The 20,379-nt window shown below is 47.3% G+C and overlaps 1 protein-coding gene across 2 annotated transcripts in view; it reads left to right on the top strand.

The window, feature by feature from the left end:
- Positions 1–5,513: 5,513 nt before the first annotated feature.
- The window catches only part of MCF2L (MCF.2 cell line derived transforming sequence like), a 171,680-nt gene continuing 156,814 nt past the window's right edge, over positions 5,514–20,379 (top strand). For both annotated transcript variants that reach the window (XM_081046581.1, XM_081046578.1), the window contains exons 1-2: positions 5,514–5,616; positions 12,592–12,758. In XM_081046581.1, coding sequence (XP_080902707.1) covers positions 12,596–12,758 — 163 coding nt within the window. In that variant the 5' untranslated portion in view covers positions 5,514–5,616; positions 12,592–12,595. The remainder of the gene's footprint in view (positions 5,617–12,591; positions 12,759–20,379) is intronic.

The following is a 20,379-nucleotide window of genomic DNA, read 5'->3' as shown; positions in this document are numbered from 1 at the left end:
GGCCTTGAACGGGTAACAATCGAGATACATGTATGAGTCTTAAGCCTGACAAAGGCCCGATAGAAACCTGAGAAACCCATCATCTATGACTCAAATGAAGAATTTCTTACTTACTGAAGCCATCAAATCCCACAATTAGTAAGCAGGTGTCACGGCTAAAGCTAGTCCATCTTGAGTAAACACTTGCTGCTCAATGTCCAGAGAAATTTACACTCAACATCTACAGCACATTATTCAAAGGACCCTGTCTCTAGCCTTACATCATTTTGTTCACTCTGCTGACCCATCAGCAAGATACGAGAAATCACAAAAACCTGAAAGCCACAGAACAATCGTACCTTATCACGCAGGGGTCTTTGGACAGGTGCTGTCCTAATGTATTTGTTCAAACTTTAGTGAGTAATATATATTCCTTGATATATTATTTAATAATAGTATATATTATCCTTTAAAATTCTTTACACAAAATCATAATTTGAGAAAAATTCACTCATCAATGCTCTTGTTTTTTTTTACAAGATTCAAAGAAAAGGAAAGGATTTAAAGATAACTAAGAATAAACAAGTCTTGAGAATCTCAGACAGTTTTAATACCTTTAGAATTTTTAAAAGACCTACTAGAGAGCCTCAAAAGATGAGTCAAATATCAAAATAAATGATGTTTGAATTAGCTAAGATTTTGTTTCATTTATGAATAATTGTAGTTCCTCAATCTTCATAAACTAGTTAAGCAAAAGTATATATGTGATTAGGGGCAAATAAAGGGTAAAGTATTGACCAATGACATTAAATATATCAAACCTGAGACCTTGCTATTATTGTCAGCATGTGTAGGTTGTGGTATGACAGGCAAGAGGAAATAACTACTGTGAACAGTACAGTGTAAAAGAATAATCAGGCAGCATAGAAGTAGCCACCCTAAGTGGAAATAAATCTGTATCTTCCACAAGCACTTACTGAAACAGTGACATAAAACAAGCTACCTGCTAGCTCACTGTATTCCTTTCCTGGGGAGGCTGTAACAAAGCACCATAACATGGGTGGCTTAAACACAGGAATTAATTGTCTCAGTTCTAGAGGCTGAAGTCCCAGATCGAGGTGTTGGCAGGTTGATTCCTTCTGAGATTCTGTCCCAGCTTCTGATGGTGATCCTGGGCATTCCTTGGCTTGTAGACACTTCACCCATCTCTCCCTTCATCTTCACATGGTGTTCTCCCTGTGCGTGTCTGTGTCCACATTTCCCATTTCTATAAATCATATTGGGTTAGGTGCCCGCCCTAATGACCTTATTTTAGCTTAATTGTCTCTGTAAAGACCCTTTCTCTCAATAAGGTCACATTCAGAGGCACTGGGGGTTAGGATCTCAACATCTCTTTTGGGGGAGACACAATTCAACCCATAAAACTGTTCTGGGGGAATCACTGGGATACTTAATCCAGCCTTAGGGCAGTTGGGGCGAGCACAGAGGCTGTGCCTGCAGGGTCCATGTGAAGAGGTGAATAGCAGTGGGTGGGGAGGTGCTTAACTAGGGGCAAGGTTCAGCTCCACCTTGGTTCACATCCTCCACCTGGAGGGAGCCACACTTCATCTGATCCTCAACTTCCATCTGATCCTCCTTGGAATGCGAGTCCTCCTTAGGTCCCCAAGCCTGGGAAGGCCCCTCATTGACTTGCAGAACCTAATTGAGGAAGAAGAGTGAAATTGCCTCATGTGAAATTGAAGGCTAGAAATTAGGATGTATCCCATCTCTCCTGGCTGCACAATTTCCTCACAAATCACTCTGTCTCCAAATAGAGAAGAGTTGATCTTTAGTGGGTAAGTGATCTCTCCGTTTCTGGGCTGTGGCTTCAGTTACCCTGAGTTATCCCTGTCAGCCTATCTGAAACAAGTCTCCTGTCAGCTGCTGACACATTTCTCAGCTCCCCCTTTTAAAAAATCTTTCAAAGGTGGCTATGTTTGCTGTCTCTCTTGCTTGCTGTCCTCGTCTCAGTACACCCAAATCAGGCTTTTGTCTCCTGCTCCCCAGGGCAGCAGGGACCCACCCACCACCCAGGGTCCCATCTTGTCTTCTTCCCCTGCCTTGCCTGGGTTCACAGCCCAACTTGATACTAGGAGGTAAGCTCCATGAAACTGGGGACCATGCCTTGCTCCCTGTGAATGCCCTGTGTCCAGAGTGGGGCCTGGGACCATGTTACTGCCTGATCAAATTCCTCCTGAAGGGATGGCCCCTCAGGGCACCTCAGCATTCCAGACAACCAGGCTCCTTAACTTGCTTCCCACATGTCCCAATTTGTCCCCTCCCCACCCTGGACCCAGCATGGTGGGGCAGAGTCTGAGACACACTAAGGGTGCCCCTAGGTTTTCTGAAGCGAGGAAGGGTGTCTTGTCACCTTTTTTCCTTTGCCTCATTTGGAGAGCAGGGAGGTGTTTACCAGCTAAGGTGTTATTACTTCTTTTACTGTAGACTTGTTTTGAGAGCAATGCTTTACAGAAAGGATTTAATCTCAAATGGTAAAGTTTCAAACACTAAGTCAAAGAAACTGGGGGAACTTTGGAAGGCTAATGAATCTTCCTCAATTGTTTTTACTGGGCACAGTGACCAAACAGGGATGGCTTTGAAGGACTCCAACCATGAGGGACCACAGATATCCATTCTCACAACCTTCCAGGTGGTACTAAATGCAATGTGCTTGCTATAAGTCTCTGCAATTGATATGGAACCTGCAGCAGGCAAACTGCAATTTCCAACTCTCAGGCTAGAGCTCAGAACACGCATGTGCCAAGCCCCCACACATGTGCTCTGAAAAGCTATGCTCTTCACCGCAAGCATGATACCCTCATGTGAATTGTCCCTTAGGTTTCTGCTCCTCCGGTGCACTTTTTAGAACCCTCTTTGTGATGGTAATTTCCTTGAGCCTCACTGGGGCTTCAGTAACCCTGAAAGCTGCAAAAAGTCACAAAGGGTTCATCTGGCCATGACAAGCCAGACACCAGAGGGCCACTGTTCAAGACAGTGATAAGCGGAAATTAGCTTTGTTCTTGGGGGAATTCATTTCCTCTTGAATTACCCCAATATTAGAATTAGCTCTAATATTTTCTGAACAGCACAGAAATCTTGGGATTTTGTCTGTATTTTCACTGCATTGGTGACCATGTCCCAAAGTAATAAGGGTTCATGGAGAAGAAAAGACGCACTGGGATTTGTTAGTTCCCATGGAGCTATGTGCCAGTTCCGTGCCAGTTCATGGGGTGTATAGCTGAGATGATTATTCACAGTCCTGAGTGGGAATTTTCACATTGTGGCAGAATGCGTTTCAGTTTGGAGTCTATGCCTGTGGAATTTGAGCCCGGAGCCTGCACTCAGTCTCCTCCTAGGGTCATGGCTCTAGTCACTGGCCACTTCCTTTCATTTTCTGCATCAGTGGTGCTCTCGGTTTGCACATCCTGCAGAGAGCTCCTCCTGGGCGGGCCCCATGGGTTGCCTTCCTTTGGACTTTATTGCTCCATTAAATGATATTTAATATAGCCCGTTGAAGAGAGTGTTACCAGAGGGTCTTTGATGCTGTCATGGGAAATGAGGTCTTGGTCTTTAAATAAAAAGGTAAGGAACACCACGTTGGCCTGTTCTTACTCTCCCCCAGCCCTCCACCAGGCTTTTAGGAGTCTTTCTAGTTATAAGTTCCTCCTGCCTCCTGGGCCATTCTGCGAGAGAAACTATTGGGCTGAGGGAGTTCCCCTTCTCTTTAATTTCCTGTTCCCCTTAAATAACCCCACTTCTTCTCCAGGCCAGCACGCCCTCTTCTTCGGTGAATCCTGACGGCTTTGTTCACTCAGGAACCCCTGTTTTGATGCCACCTCCACGGCAGGAGAGCATGGTGCTTGAGACACAGCATCCCAGGCAGTGGGAGCCCAGGCTGCTCTGCAGAGCTGCCCCACTGTGCACATCCGGATGCCAGGGAGCGCGCCCCCAGGCCACGCTGAGCAGCCGGTCAGGGACCACACCGTGAGCAGGAAAGTTCTGCCGCCAGATCAGTTACTGCCTCTGTTATTGTGGGCGCACCCCCTGGGCGGGGCTCAGCATCCCTGCGACACTTCGAGGTGCTGTGTCCTGCACTTAGAGTTGCCTTTGGGTTTATATTTATTTCCCTCTTGGCAGAACTCCATTTTTGTTTTATTCAAACGGGCTGCCCACTTTTACGCACTAAAAGCAGACATTTTAAAAACCCAATTAAAATAAAGTTTATATCTAGGTCAACATTTGAATGTTTTAGTGTTTCTATACCACTGCGGTTTTTTGCTTGTTTGTTTGTTGTAGTTCTAATCAAGAACTTCTATTTCCCCGGGATCTTGGAAGACCCAAGAAGTAAAAAGGGTCGTTTTTTATCTGTTTGTCTTGCAAACGTATTCCAAAGTTAATACCCAAGTAGTCGGCTCCGCGGCACAGGGTCCTGCGAGCTTCTCCCTCGGGGACGTTCTTTTGAATAAATATCGAGGGGTGCAGTGAGTTCCTGCCTACCTCATGCCCGAGGACTTGAAAATGGGTAGCCATCGTACTAATAGAATGAGGAGCCCTGATTTCCCGGTTTTTGACCTACGTCTAGTGGCGACCGCTCCCTTAGATCCTGAGGACAGCCCTCCAGGTGGCCTGGACCCCACACTAGTGAGGGTGAAGGGCAGGCTCCTCCTCCTGGGAAGTCTCGGAGAGCAGGGGAAGATCCAGGGCAGCCGGTGTTCCCGGAGAGGCCGCACCATCTCCCTTCTGGCCAACTCTGACCCGGTCCCTTGGGGGCGCGGGGAGGCCCCCATTTCGCAGGTGAGTCCCAGGATATGGGGTGGGGGCCAGGGAGAATCCGGAGCAGACTCCCATGTCCAGCCTGTGCCGCTATGGTCGTGCAGTCTGTGTCCGGGGTTGGCATGACCCCAAGTGTAGGGGCAGGAGCCCCGCCCCTTGGCACGACCCCTGCCCTGATGCTCTAGGCTGACAAGGTGGTGGTGGTGGGTCTTCAGGCAGGCGGAGGGAGGAGGGTTGGGCTGGGCTGGGGGGCCCTCCCCCTCCCGCCTCTCTGTCACGGGCTCCCTCTGCCCAACCCCTCCGATCCCGCCTCTCCCACCAACTCCTCCCTCTCCTGCCCTCCACCCCGCCCCCTTCTCCTACCTCCTTCCTACCCCTCCCCATCCTGCACCTCTCCCAGACCATTACCCCTACCTCCTCTCCTCTGCCCTGCTCCTCCCCCTCCTCCCTGCCCTGAGCCCTCCACTCCCCTTCCTCCGCACTCTCTCCCTCTCCCCGGCCCGGCTTCTCCTCCCCTCCTACCTCTACTCAGTCCCCGCCGCCCACCTTGCCCCCGCCTCTCCCCTACGCCCTTCGCCTCCTGCCCCTACTCCTTCCCTCCCTTTCCCTTCCCCCTTGTCCCTTCCCGCTCCTGCCCCTCTCCTCCCCCTCCTCTTTCTTCCTCTCCTTGTTTCCCTCCCCCTCCCTCTCTCCTCCCTTCCCCCCCCTCCTGCCCCACTGCCAGAGGAGGCGACGGCGTCAGCGCGCGAGCACCTGCGGGCACCTGCGGGCGTAGAGAACCGAGGACCGAGAACCGCTGGGAGGACGGTCCCGCGTCCCCGCCAGGTGTGCGGGGCCGGGAGGGGTGTGTGGGAGGTGGCAGGAGGAGGTGGGGCGGACTGGGAGTTGGGGAGGCGGACAGAGTGTGGTCTGGGCGGTCTCGGATCGCCCGCCCCCTGCCCCACTCCATCCTGCGCCTGGTTGCTGGGGGGACCCCCGATCAGAGGGCGCCTCCCCAGGGTGTCCCGGAGCCGTCCGGGCCGTGGATTGCGGGCTCCGCGTGCACAGACGCCCCTCTCCGTGGTCACCGGCAGGGGTCCTCTCACACCCCGACAGGTTGTCACCCAAGGGGGCCCTCTCTTCCCGGGATCCCCCCCTACCTCCCACAGGCACACCCCAGGCTCTCCGGACCATCTTGCCTGCTCATGCATCAGGTGTTGGGACAGGTGTCCGGACAGTCTTTACTTCCCTGTTGGCCTGGCCAGCGCCCCTCTTGGCAGGTCCCCCAGCTCAGCAGTGAGAAGGGGGGTGGCCTTCAGTATAGCTGCTTGGCTTTCCAAAAGGTCAAGGAAAGAAGACTCCTGCAGTTTAAAAATGAGACTGTCCTTTTATCATTCAACTCCGAGGCTATTCCTACCCCATGTTTTTAAAATCACTCTTCATCCCTTTGGTTCCTGTGTAGCACCAACCACTTAAATACGAGCCACTGTGGTGGAGGGTAACCCAGAAGAGACTCCGCTTTCTACCCCCACCAAGTGGTCTTAACTTTACTGGAAATTTCCCTATCCAGAGGCTTGTGGTCAGATAATGCCCCTAACACACTGCTTTCCAGCCCTGGCCAGAGAAGGGGTTAAGGTGACCATGAGTGCACAGGCAGGATGTGCAGGGGATGGCCGTGGGAGGCCCCAGGATGTCTGACCACTGGGAGTGGCAGGGCCCAGCCACAAAAATAGAATTGCACCCCCCTCCCAGGGCTACTGGTGGTGGAGTGTCCCCAGCCCCCTTCCGAACAGGCAGTGGACCCCACTTGGCAGGTAGGTGTGTGTGTGTGTGTGGGGGGGGTATTTGCAGGCAGTTCCAGGAACCCTTGGAGGGTCTTCTAATATGCAAATCTAATGGGCTGACTGGCCTAAAGCTGATTTTGAGACCAGCTGTCAATGAGTTCACACATTGACATTTTCTTGAGTTCTAAGGTTTGCCCCAGCCTCCTCTGACCAGCTGTCCCCCAGAGGGACCACCACCGTCTCCTCACACCTATGGGGAACGAGGAACAGTTCTGCCCTGTAGTCCTGGGTGGGGTGGTGAGGAGAATGACTTGGTAAAATGGAACCAACAGGAAAAGAGGGTTTTTGGCCCTTTTTTCGGACCCCCTTAGCTTTTCAGCTCCCCCCTTTGGACCGGCTGCATTCTCCCAGGTCCTGACTTCACAGAGTCTAACACTCCTGGGTGCAGTTGTGGTCAAGAACACCTGTGCCTCAGGTTTGCTTTGTTTGAAATGGGGTAATGCCTACCCTGGCTGCCTCACAGAGTTATGAAAACAAGTGGTTTATGTGAAAGGCTACTGTGAAGTACTGTCCAAAGGGGCCTGCAGCTAAAAGGGTGGGCTTAGGCACCTGGAAGCTTAGTTAAAACCCGCTTTGTGTTACATACTCCCAATTTCTAGGGTAGCTCTCTTTTAAAAGAGTGGTAGAAGCAAGGTTTTCTTACAAGAGACCTGTAAAAACAATTAGGAAGGGGACAATAACCTGTAAAGGTGACTGGATCTGTAGAGCGCAGTGCAGGAAGTACATCTCAGCCTGAAATCCAGTCTCTCTCTTGCATTTGAGTCTGTCCCCTCCCTCTTCACTGCTGGGCTTTGTTGCATTCGTGTGGTCACTGGGTGGTCCAAGATCAACTTTCTAGTTGACATGCACCCTTTCTGAGGTTGAGGCTCCCGTCGTGAAGACTTGAAGTAAAATCTGGACACTTATCTTGGACCGGCAGCGTCTTGGCCACCCAAAGAGAAATTACGGTCACTTCGAAAGGAGAGGACTCTGTCGTTAGATTATGTAATTCACATTTATGACTTGGGGGGAAGCCTGAAATTGAAATAAAGGACACTAGAGTATTTGATTGATGGAAATAAACTGGCCTAGAATGCTGCTGATTGACAGCATGTGGCCCCCAATTTAGCTGACGTGGTATGGTTTTAAGAGGCTCCTGGAGGAAGAAGTAGTTAGAAGTGTACTGGTAACAGTGACAGAAATGTAATGTTCTGTGTAAAGCTTAGCTTCTTTCTCTTAAATTCACTCCATTTCACCCTTCATGTCAGCTCACGAGAATGTTAGGGAAGCTCTCTTCTGACAGGGAGACTGGGCTGAGTGCCCTAGGACAGGCAGGTTCATTTTCGTAGTAGTTTTCAAGGGAGAAGCCAGCAATTCCACGCAGAATCTCATAGGCTGCTTGTTCAAATGCAGGCCCCTGGGCCTCCCAAGTGCCCAGAACCTGACCAAGGTGGGCCCAGAGCCTGCTTCTGAAGTGGGCACCAGTGACACTCAGCAACTCTTCTCCCTCAGAAAGGGCAGTAGAGGATGGAGATAGAAGTGTCTTTACCAAAACGCCTACAGAAAGAACCGCTGTGGGACAAGGGCCTGCCTTACAGAGAAGGCCGGGAGGAGTTTGGCGGCACAGTCATTGTGGAGTGGCTGGAAGAGGACCTGGACAGCACTCTCCTGAGGACCCCCCAATCGCTTGTAGCATCTTCGCAGGCTGTGTCCTGGTGTAGCCTGTCCATAGCACTTTCCCCTTTGGGACAGCTACATAACCATGCTTCCTCCTGGCTTCTTCATGTAAAAGAAGGTGAGGGGGGAGGTGTCACTCCAGGGTTACCAAGAAACTTTTGGACATTTGGAGGACTGGACATCTTTTTCTTTTTCCCACTTCTTCTGCTTCCCACCCCGCCCCCAACTCCGGTTCAAGCTGTTGTTTCTCAGTCTAGCTGTGTAGGACGCAGCCCCTTGCCCCGTGCTGGGATTAAGAGCCTTGCGCTCCCCCTAGCTTAGGCAGTCAGTCACCAGTCGTCGGTCGGCCGCTCATAGCAGCTCACAGCAGTTCTCACCGGCTGCCGGCCAGTCACGATGGCTGCCGGCCACTCATGGAGGGCTGGACATCTTGACTTTGTGGTTAGAGGCTTATCCTGAAAATGACTCGTCAAGCATCATGGCAGCCCTAGTCAGCTCTGGAATCCACAGGAAACCTACCCCCTCCCCAGAACCTCCCAGTATCTCTTAGGAACCCAAAGGACTAGTCCCCACATAGCTCCACGGAGGTGACCATGGAGCCACCAAGTGTCCGTCTGAAGAGCCTGCACCAGGCTGGGTAACCTTTGGGACTAGTCAGGTGAAGTATTGGCTGTAGATCACTGTTGGGGGACATTCAGCCCAATCTCTTGAGAAAGTGAAGAACGGTATTCAAATTACTGAGTTGAAACAAAACTCGGAACTAATCTAATAAGAAAGTAATGATGTGGACACCAATGAGAGGACCAGCTGGCAAGCATCTAACATCTTCAAAGGACCTCCCAATCGCTTGTCTCCCGTCTGACTTTTCTGCTTCTTATTCAGAATTTAGGGTTGGAAAGAACGCAGAACAGAACTGACTCCTGAAGGGAAAGGTCCTGTTTGTCCACACAAAATGGGTGTGAGGGGTAGAATTGACTGAGGGGTGGAGATGGGGAGGTAGAGGGGTGGGGGTGAACATAGAGGGGCAGGGGTGGAGATGGAGGGAAGGGGTGGAAATGGAAGGATCAGGGGCTAAAACATTCATGGAAAGCAGCTGGGTTCCTCACCCCAGTAGTAACAGTAATGACACCTCCCCCCTCACCTTCAGCTCCACTTCTAGGGCCACCTTCCCTTTTTTTTTGGATGCTAAGACTGTGTTTTCAATCTGGGCTATTCATAACTGGTAATGCAATGGTTATGGTTGCCAACAATGCAGCTGGTTGGGATATTTCTATTTAAATGCATTTCTCTAGTATTTCAGCTCCAATTGAGAAGCAGGCAGAGTCAGATTTTCACACTAAACACAATTCCTTTCCTGTTAGTGCAAGTCTGCACCGTACTGGACCAGCCCCCAAGCCTCCCTTCATCGAACTTTCCTAGGGCCCTATGACTGCGCCGTGAGCATACGTGCCACTGAGCCCGGGTGTTTGTTTGCGTGGAATTCTGGCCTCTGTACAGACGGCTCTCCCGGGACTCTGATCTTCTTGAGGGGGAATGCACAAGCCCTCAGCACCTAAGTAGATGAAACAGGTGCTCTGGGAATGTTGGCCGAACAAAGGGAAAAACTGATGAAGCTAGTTGACTTGGATCTCCCACTGTGCTTGGCCAAGTCTCAGCTACCCAGTGACTGGGTTCTCACCTGTGTGCTTAGTGCAAGACACCTGGTGCTCTCGAGAGAGTCAAAGACCAGACTTGGGCCTGCTATCATTTTACCTCAGTCCTAGCTGCTTAGCAGGGCATTTTCAGTGGAAAACAGAACACTCAAAGGGCATTGACATGGTTTACTGCTCTGGGGTTATGCCAGTCTTGAGATTTTTTAATGTGAGCAGATATTAACGGCAACCCACGTGGGCCTGACATCTGGATTTGTCCTCTGTGCCCTTGGGGTTACACTAACTGTGGAAAACACCCTGTTGGAGAAACTGCCCTCTGTCCTGCACCTGTGTCTCTCTGCCCACATGTGTCAGGGTTGTTTTAAACCCTTTTAAATCCGACATCCTTCACTTTTTGGAATGCCATGAAACAGAAAAATAAAAATCCTAGTGGAAGGAGGGAGCCTTGGTCAGGAGCTTCCTCCTCCCCCAGGCCCCTGGCTCCAGCTGTCCTCAGCAAAACCCAGCAGTCTCAGGTGCCCGAGACCTTGTCCTGTCCAAAGCGGGGATGGCCTCAGCCAAGTCAGGTGAAAGACATGTTTGTTTTGTTTTTCAGAACAAACTAAATTAAAAACAAACCTTGGATCTTCTCAATCGTATCTTGAGACAGAGTGAATACTGATACTTGCAAAATCTTGCCGAGTAGAGGACAGAAACAGCAGGAACCCTTCTCGGGTTGGTGGAAGGGCTCAGGTAATAGACAGATCTCCTGGTACCTGTGGGGAGATCCCGGCCAGTGGGAACAAAAGTGCAAGCACACACTGGGCCTTTTCTTTTTCCCTTCTGGAGGTTTAAGATCACAATCAGCCTGCTCGTGTTTGAAATTCTCCAAGTAGAATTTGGAAGAAAAGAGGACCAAACAGGACTTTTTGTTTTGTGTTTAATCAGGGAAATCTTTCTTCCTGTTTTTTAATGTCAAAACTAGACTTCATCAATCAGAAGTCTTTAGACCCTGATCTGGCTATGCTCGACAGTCTATGCCCTTCCTGGAGCACCAGGCGTGGTCTGATTTTCTTGGAAAGATGAAGCAGGAACCAAGGACAAGTGACAAATACTGAGGCGTGAGGTCCTGCCAGAGCAGAGTCGGTGTGGGATCTGGCTCACCTCCCATTTTTCACTGTGAAGTTTCCTCAGGATGGTGTTGTGCAAGAACGTTTAAGGAAAGGTTATAGGGGTCTGTAAGAAATGCCTGGGAAAGTGACCTGAAGGATACATATGGGTAACAAACACGTTATTGACCACCAACATCAGTAATAAAAACAAAGAGATGGGTCCATCTTGTAGGCAGTGAAGTCCAGGGGACTTGTGTGTTTTGGCCGGAAGAAGCGAGGGTGGGGGTGGGTGGGAAAAATGTGATATTTTTTTGTTAGGGACGGGTGTGGAGTTGGTGGTACCCTAACGTGTTTGGGGCCTGAACTACTGTCCACCCATCCTGTGGTGACTTCTTCCTCCCTGAAATGATCACCGGGCCTCAGTACCACAGTTGTCATGTAGGTGGTACATCGGAACCCTTCCCTAGGGCCAGCCAGCATTGGGGGGCTTATGAAGCTGCCAGGACATCTGGAAGGCTGCCAGACCTGCAAACCAACTTCAGTACAGGCTGGCATCACATGACCAGGGGTCAGGGACGACCTTGGCGGGAGGAGTGGACAGAGAAGGGCTTCCACTGATGGGAATGAAAGGGGAAGCTAGGGGAACAGTGGCCCAAGGGCAGGCGTTTCTAATCTCAGAGTGTTCTCCTCTCAGGGACAATAGGGGTTTCCCCTTAAGGTGCCGCTTGAGGCAGGGACAAAAGCCAATCTGAAATGGATAAAGCAGAATGTAAACAGCAAAATGGAAAGGTGAAATTGCTTGTGGAGCCGCAAGTCAAATTCATTCAAGTCAAATTATTTACATCTTTGTTGTTTAAGAACGGGCCCTGCCAGGTATTAAGCCAACAGGGGGAAATAATAATGAACCATAAATATGCTAAAAGACTAAGTACAAAGAAGTGTAGTTAGTAATTACCTAATGAAGGTGAAATGTTTACTCAGCAAATGATTTCAGATGGCTTCTGTTTGAGATAAACTAGTTGTCTCTTTAAATTCAAGATTACTTCCAAAAAACTTGATTCAAGTTTCTACGTCGAATTTTCACTGGAGGAATAAGACTTTAAAGTTTGTTCTGGAACTCAGAGGACATTCTTTACTTAGAGGTTTTAAAATGTTCTTAAGTAATCGGAATAAGCCATCAGCAGTGGTTTTGAAAGGTTGCCAGTTCAGTGAATTAGACTGTGACATTGAAACTAGGAGAACCAGGGGCTTTTATATCCTTGAAACAAGAGCCTAAATGTCAAGGGGAAAATCTAGTTTTTTCTTTTTCTTAAGCAGAAGTAAATAATATTTTTGCTTATGCAACCCTTTATTTTACTTCAATATTATATTTTTAAAAGGTTGCTTGTTTAACTGAACATTGATACAGTAGAAATTCGTTGAAGAATGAATTTAATTTTAAACACATTAGATCCATTTCAGAAGAAATGCTGCTAAAGGCTCTATCTAGTTATTTGGGCTTTGTTCAAAGAAACAACTCTGATGTCATTTGGCAGTTTGACCTCCTTTTCCTTTTAAAATCTGTTTTTCACACTACAGACTCATGTTTGACTGTTGGAGATTTATCCTGTGCAAGAAAACTGGAAGCAATGATTGTTCTTCCCTGAGACGATCCAATGAGGCCAAAACGGAAGAAAGTGATCATCAGATTGATGTATCTGATGTCATCAGGCTTGTTCAAGATCAACTAGAAGGGACAGCCACAGGTAGGGGCCAGTTTTAAACCTCATTTTGATCTTGAAGCTCTTACTACTAATTGGATTCAAAAGTTTTGCTTTTAGCCATTCTGGTCCTTATAGGAGCCTGATGTGTTTTAGATCTGGGGGAACAGTTTGCTGCATGGCCTCCCTGGTTGTCTGCAAAGGGTGAGCAGAGTTCAGGAAGCCGTTACCTGACATGCCTACGTGAGACAGTCTCAAGATGATTGCTGAGTTGCATTTCTGGTGTTATTTAAATGAGTGTTTTAAAATGAGGTTGGCTGGTGAAAGATCACGAGAAGTGGGTTTTAGACAAAGCCCAATGTACCTGAAGGGAACTCTTCCTAGCCTTTACTTCAGTTTTCAAAAATGTAAGAGCTTTGTTTGAAGTGGTGCATTATCATATTGAGATGGTGATGAAGATGGTGATGACTGGTTTTTAATCAGTCACCCGTGCCCAAAGGACAGAATGAGCAGCACCTTCTGTGGTGAGAGCCTCCAAGCTCCTCAAAGCTCAGCCTGACCCCTTAAAGGGGGTGCTTTTCTCCCTGTTCCTGGCTAATCTGAGAGCTCTGGTACATTTCTTAATGGAAGGAAGTGGCTGGCTCCCTCTTCTTCGTTTTGCGTGCATTTGATTGTTACCATTTCTTCCCAATCTGACTCTGAAAGCACTATTTTCGCTAGACCAGGTAAGCACGGGCACCAACCACCTGAGGGAAGGTGTGAATCCAATGGTGTGCGTGCTGATCGGATACCACAGTGTCTACTTGGGTCTGGATCAGAACCAGGCAGGCTTCCAAAGACAGTAAGTAGCTAGAGGCTCTCTGGGCCCTTCCACAACACTCCTTCGCGCTCTAAATCCGGTGCTTTCTCGGCTCTCCCCTAAGTTGACATTTGCCATAACCAGCCTGGACTGTTGGGTTTCTTGGGCAGAAGCATTGTTCTGAGACTATGTGTGCTGTAGTCCCCAGACCACCTGCTCAGGGCTGTGACCAGGGTTTTTACCCTGTCATGTGCGTCTCTGGATAAGGATCACAGTGTGACGTTTGGATCTCTGGTATTTGTATACAGGCTCTGGTGGGGTGTCTTGTAAATGCCCCCAGACCCAGTGGTTCTGAGCCACAGCTCTGCTGACAGACCCTTGAACTTGTAAACACAGTTAGCTATTTGTGTCTAGCTGGCTGGGCAGGGGGTTGCATTCCAGCGTGGTCACTCTACCAGTATCTGTGTTTAGTTTTGCCAGTTTAGAAACTGGTCTTTTGTCGCTTCCCTTGTCAGTGATGGTTGGCAAGTGAAAGGCTAAAATAAAAGCCTAAAATAAAGTTGACAGGAGAACCACATTTTTTGATAAATATTTGTATTTACTATCCAGGCACAGGTATGGCTTCTCTGGTATGCGTCCTTGTGAGACATGAAGTGAGTAGTGAAATGATCACTTCCTGGGAGAGCCAGGGAGGAGAGAGTCATTAGGAAAACGCTGCCCAAAACTGAGTGCTTCTGCCCTTACAGAGGAGGCATGCTTCTTCCTTAAGCAGAGGACTATTTAAAGGGTGAAAATCCCTATTTACCACTAACTTTTATGGGTAGCAGATTATCTAGTCTTTCATTGCTCAGCCTGGCTGCACATTAACCACTCATAACAACTCGGAACCCAGCAGTGGTTGACTTTCCCAAGCCCCAGTGAACCTCCTGGGTATCAGGTTTGAGGGCTGTGATGGAGTTGACCTGTGGTGGAAACGGAAAATCTCTATCACCAACCTGACTGCCTGAATCATTTCTTAATTTAACTGCTAAGGAGTATGGGATCACTGTGTGGTGATGAGAAACACAACTTGAGAGCAAAACACCCAGATTCAAATTCTGGCTTGTCCCTGTCACTCACCAACAGCATGAGCATGGGCCAGTCCTGCAGCCTCCCCACACTGTGGTAAGAGTGGCACCTTGCCGGTGGGACTTCTGTGAGGATCCCATAGGCATATGGTGCTCGGGACAGTGCTGCGAGAGCATGCCCCAGGAAGTCTCGGCTCAGAAATATCACCATCCGGTGTTCTGTTCTTTCTCTTCTCACCTGCAGAATGCTTACAGAACCATACACACACGTGCTCATGCACATGCACATACACTACATTTCAGCGAGCTTTACAGCTTGTCTGGCTGTCCAGACTCCTTGCTGTTTGGATTCCATGTGGAGCCTTTGTATGTGAACGCCAGATCCTGGGTGAGTAACCAGTGCCTTTTGCACCTTAGCGTGGGTAAATGCTCCAGTCTGCCTCTGGCTCCACAAGCGTCCACATACCCCATCGGACAGGGTGGGAGACCTGACGTCCATGGTAACCACAGTCCTTGGCTTGTCTTTCTGTTCCTCCAGCAGCAGCTGGAGACACCACACCAAAGCAGCTACGGGTCAGGCAAGGAAGCATTTGTCTGAGAACATTTTGTTCATGTTTTCTGAATGCCCTTTGTCATCTTAAGACTTGAGTGTGAGAAATCAAGAAGGTGTACTTATAATGATTAGCAGTTTCCTTGTCACAGCAGAGGTGGAGGGACAGAACCAGTGCCAGTGGCTATGACAGCCTGTCAGGTGGCACAGGTGCGCTTTTCTATTTTCAGAATGCCATTGCAATGTATGTCTAATTTTTAAGAAGTTCAATCTTTTCTAACCGGTCAGTGTTGTCTTTAATGAGGACAACACTTTTTTTTCCCAACAAACCTTTAAGTATCACACTTGAAGAGGTACTGGGCACAGCTCTGTGGTTAAAAATAGAATAGAGTAGAGTAGAGTAGAGTAGAGTAGAGTAGAGTAGAGTAGAGTAGAGTAGAGTAGAATAGAGTAGAGTAGAATAGAATAGAATGCAGTCCTTGACTTGAGCTTAAAGTAAACGAAAAACATCTGAAATATTAGGTTGAATCATGAACTTTACCTGTACAAGTCAAAAAACTTCGTATATTGGTAAGTTCATGTGGCTGAACCTAATACCTTAATGCATTATGATGTGAGATTGTGCGGATTCTGGGGAGAGGGCTGGAAGGTGTGGGTGTGTCCACCTGGAGAAAGCTGGGGGTTTGGAAAGAGCTGGAGGAAAGGGGAACTTGAAACCATGTGGCGATAGCATTCACATTTTGAGAGATTCTCACAGGGGGGTTGGCAGAAACAATTATCTTGGGCTGGAAACATATTTTGGGAAAGGCAGAAATGACCACAGGAAACTGATGCTTGAAAGGAAATTGGCTTTTTGATTATCTTCAGTGTTTCTGGCATGGATCGTAATCATAGCTTAATGTAGAATGAATGAATCGCAGTGATTGCGGCCTTATAAGGGTCGAGTTGTGCATAACATGATAGATATTACATTTGTAGTTTCCCAGTTCTTTGTCTTCCAAAGCTCATGTCATTTTCTCGGGAGAGTCATTGCTTTCTCTTTGTATGCCATCTAATATTGCAAAGCTGTCCTGGGAAGCAGCCCTTCCTATAACACACTACATGAGAAAGGCAGAACGAAGTAAGAACAGCCCTGGCAGGCTGCACTTGGTCAGTCTTGTCTTTGTGGTTTATGAGTCCCAAGTGGGACATTGTCAAAGACGAATATGTTGTTTGTGGAAATGGAGCTTGCAGTATTGCTATAAATGATTAAATGATTCTCATTTTTAACCTTTCCTCATCCCCTGGGTTTTTTTACTTGGACTTTTTGTATTGTTAAGGAAGATAGTAGGAGTTCTGGTTCTTTAGAATACGTCTTCACTGCATGTGAATTTACAAATGACTGGGGACTAGCTGGTGTGTTACTAGTTTATGCTGGAAGCACGAATGGTGTTCTTCTCACAGCTGCTCTTATAGGGCTAAGGCTAGGGCCAAGTGAGGTGGCGGGCTGGAAGGTGGGCATAGGTGCTGCGACTTTCCAGGTCTCAGGTGAGAGGGCTTGGAGTGGATCAACCCCCTATTACCTCTGCAAGGCATTTGGAGATTCCAGGGAGTCCCCTGGTCTCCCAAGATCTAGATGGACTCTTCCAGTGGAATTGACTTGGTGTTTCTCTCGGTTAATTAAAATGGATGTGACATATTACCTAGAACCAGAAATAACAACTTTGGTCCAGTGGACAAACACTCCTCACGTGAATTGAATATGCCTGGAAAGCAACTCAGCTCTGAGAGCCCTGAATCTTCTCATCCCCCGTCTCTGGAAGCCAGCGCCGCTTCTGCAGCACTCCCAGGAGCAGCAGTGATATTGTTAGCGTTTTATCAAAAAATTGAACTGTGTGCTTTCTAACATGGGCCGTATGATTAAGGTCATCAAGGGGCCAAACTCTCCTCCACAGAAAGCGTGTTTGTCAGTATAGCATTAGAGGAGAACAAGCGGAGTCAACAAGATGCCAAACCCTAGCACTGTTTGTTTCTTCCTCCGGTTTCTCCCAGCTGTGCTGAGCGGGTCACCTGGGGAGATGGTCTTTGCTTTGTGTGAACCATTCCCGCTGTGCAGAAATGCTTCCTCCCTCTTGCCTTGCCTATTTCCTGGGTAAAACCTGGCCCCTTTGTCCAAGATAGACAAAAATAGCCCCGGTTCCTGACGCAGTCCTCCTGTGATCACTGTTCACAGCCCCTGCTCCCAGGATGTCCTAGACTCCGATGGAGCTCGTACTGTTTTCACCTCTGGCAAGCTGGGTCCCTGCGTGTCTAGAATCACTGAGCAGCTTGAGGACAGAGAGTATGTCCTTCCCCCTGTGTCCACAGCAGCAGACTTCTCAGCCACTGTGCCCAGCATAGGTTAGGCCGCACTGAGGAACTGATCCCCTCGGCCTTCTGCGGGCGCCTGGGACAACCCTGACTGCTCACCCCCATGTTCTGTGCAGATGTTTCCATCTTCCATGTGCACGTCATGGAAATATTTGGGAAGGATTACACTAGCACATAGGGTGGGCAGTTGATGGATAGGTCAAATTGAACAGCAAATACTTCGAAATTGAATGGCCAATCCCTTCCAAATGGTTGCTTGCAAGTGATTCTGTTAGTGAAGAGGATGGATTCTACTGAATGATTTGAGGGAAGTACAGAAAAGGAAGAGATCTTATTGCCTGAACATTAAAACTGTACATCAGACATCACCTTGAAGAAGATTAGCCGTAGATGAAAAACCAGAAAAAAATTGCCACAAGACAAAAGATATGGCCTTTACATATGCAGCTTTCTTACAAAGCAGAATCAACAGGATGAATACCTTAGCAGAAAGTAAATTACGAGGCTTGCAGAGATGACCCACCACCATAGTGAAAAGAAATACTGTAAATAAATGGAAATGATAAATGTAAATTTAACAAGATCTCTTTTGTCTCCATTTTTATGGACAAAAATTTAAAATCCACGGCTGGTAAGAATGCCAATCCATATAGCTGTATTGCAAAACAGCTGGTGTGGATAAAAAAATCTTCAAATATTTTGTTTTTAATCACAGTCTCCACTTGTAGGAATTTAAGGAATTAATTAAAAATTGTCACAAAGATTCATGAACAAAGATATTCATCACAGTCGTTATTTATGATGAATATTTGGGGAAAAGCAAAATCACAGTATTAGGGGTTTGGTGAAATTATTTAGTGGTTAGCATGGTTATTCTCCCATGTCTTATGCTATAAGAAATGGAACAGCCAATTATAAACAATGTACTATGATAGCAATTCTGTAAGTGAAAGTTATGTGTCATTTTGATAAAAGACTTAAGATATGCACTGAAATATAAATATATTTGACTATATATTTGTAATTTGTTTTTCTCTGTTTTTCTGCTTGGGGAACCTTCTTATCTCTGTGAGAATATACGTTTCCTGAAACATGGTGTGAGATTGTCCCCTGTAGGCATGAGGACTTGTTCCCTATCCTGAACTGAACCCTGTTCACAGGTCTCATGTCCCCACCCCTGCAGGCTACTCACACAGGTGCAGTTTCTGCAGGAACTGTCCCATCGTGAGCAACAATCTCAGACTGTACCCACGCTTCTCCCAAAGGCTGGAGCTCACCCAGCAATTCTAAATATCAATTATTTTGATATTTTATAGTTTTAAATTCATCACCGCTCTTCTTATTGCTGAAATTGTCCCATTTGGAGGCCTTGAGAACCTCTTTATACTGGCTTCTGAGTACACTCGATGTGGTTCAGGAGACCTGGCCATCTTCTTACTCTGAGAAGTATACTGGCTAGGCACCTGAACACCCACTGTCACTGGGTTGGTCATTGCTTCTATGCCTTTTCACTGGACTAGCCTAGGATATATAATATGTTTTTACATATATATGAGTTCATACTGTCAACTAGACAAAATAATTCTCCAGGTAGTCCACCAAAAGAGGGCATTTTCGGGAAAAGAGACAACACCACCAAGGCAGTGTGAAGACGCACACCTCTGGCCGGCTGCACACGTGCAAAAAGAAGTGACTTCTTCCAAGATGGCCCCCTGTATAAATCCCTCTCCTGGAAGTTGGAACCAAGTTGGAACTTCCTTAACGTGAAGTCAGGACTAGAGAGTAATAGGGAGGCTAGCTCTGCCCATAGACCTCCCAGCTCTATGGTTAGTCATCTTAAGATGCCAGTTTACTTTTATCAATACAATGAAATATTATTCAGCAACAAAAACTAACAGACTGCTCATTCATGCGACAACCCAGATGGATCTCAGAAACACTGTGAGTAAAAGAAGTGACACACAAGAGTACCTACTGTGTGATTTCACGTACAGGAAGTTCTAGAAAAGGGAAAGTTAATCTTACAGGAAGCAGGTCAGTGGTTTTGAGAGTCAAAGGTAGGGGTTGGGAAGTGGTGAGGGAAATTTTTTGAAGGATAGATATATTCTATTTCTTTAGTCATGGTGGGTGCATAAGTGTCTATGTACATTTGTCAAAACTCATCAACTGCACACTTAGATGAGTGCGTTTTACAATGTGCAAGGTATACCTCACAGATGGTCGAGAAAAGAGAAGCATCTATATGAGTTCATTCTAATACTTCCAGTTCAATTTTAGGACTGCTTGGATCTTGAATCTTTATCTTCCTGTTGCTGTGTCCCAAATCCCAGTTTCCAGTGGCAGCAACATACTTGTTCATTTGCTGTTTCACAGATATACATCCAATAGTATCAGAACCGCGATACCCACTCCGTCACAAATAACATGATTCCTGAGGAATTTGGAATTTAGATTTTTGGCCTCTAGGGTCCTTGGGGTATATCTCACCTGGGAGACGGAGTCAAGTAACCATATTTTGAAGTCCCTTGAAATCCTCTCTGTGTGGTTATGCTACCAAATCTATAAATAAGTTCCTTTGTTTATTTTTTATTTTTCAGTAATTGTTGTTTTAAATTTCTACTTTGTTTTGTAATTATGTGAGATACTTGCACATTTCAAAAGCCAAATAAGGCACATTTAGAGATGTCCAGGATCTTTGCTCCTTCTTGCTTCCACCTTCCTTCAGATGTAACCTAATTGTTCTTTTTGGTTTTTGAGGTATCATTCTATTGTGTGTGTTTTTAAAATATCAGCATGTATGTTTATATCTCCCCTTTCTTGTGTAAGTGGCAGATAATATATGTGCTTTCCTTCACTATGCTTTCTTTTCACCGGATAGATTTGGACATTGCTCTCTTAACA

This window comes from Rhinolophus hipposideros (genome assembly GCF_964194185.1).
Source record: "Rhinolophus hipposideros genome assembly, chromosome: 4".
Taxonomy (NCBI): Eukaryota; Metazoa; Chordata; class Mammalia; order Chiroptera; family Rhinolophidae; genus Rhinolophus; species Rhinolophus hipposideros.
Note: the sequence above shows the minus strand (reverse complement) of the source record. Positions and strands in the feature narration are given on the sequence as shown.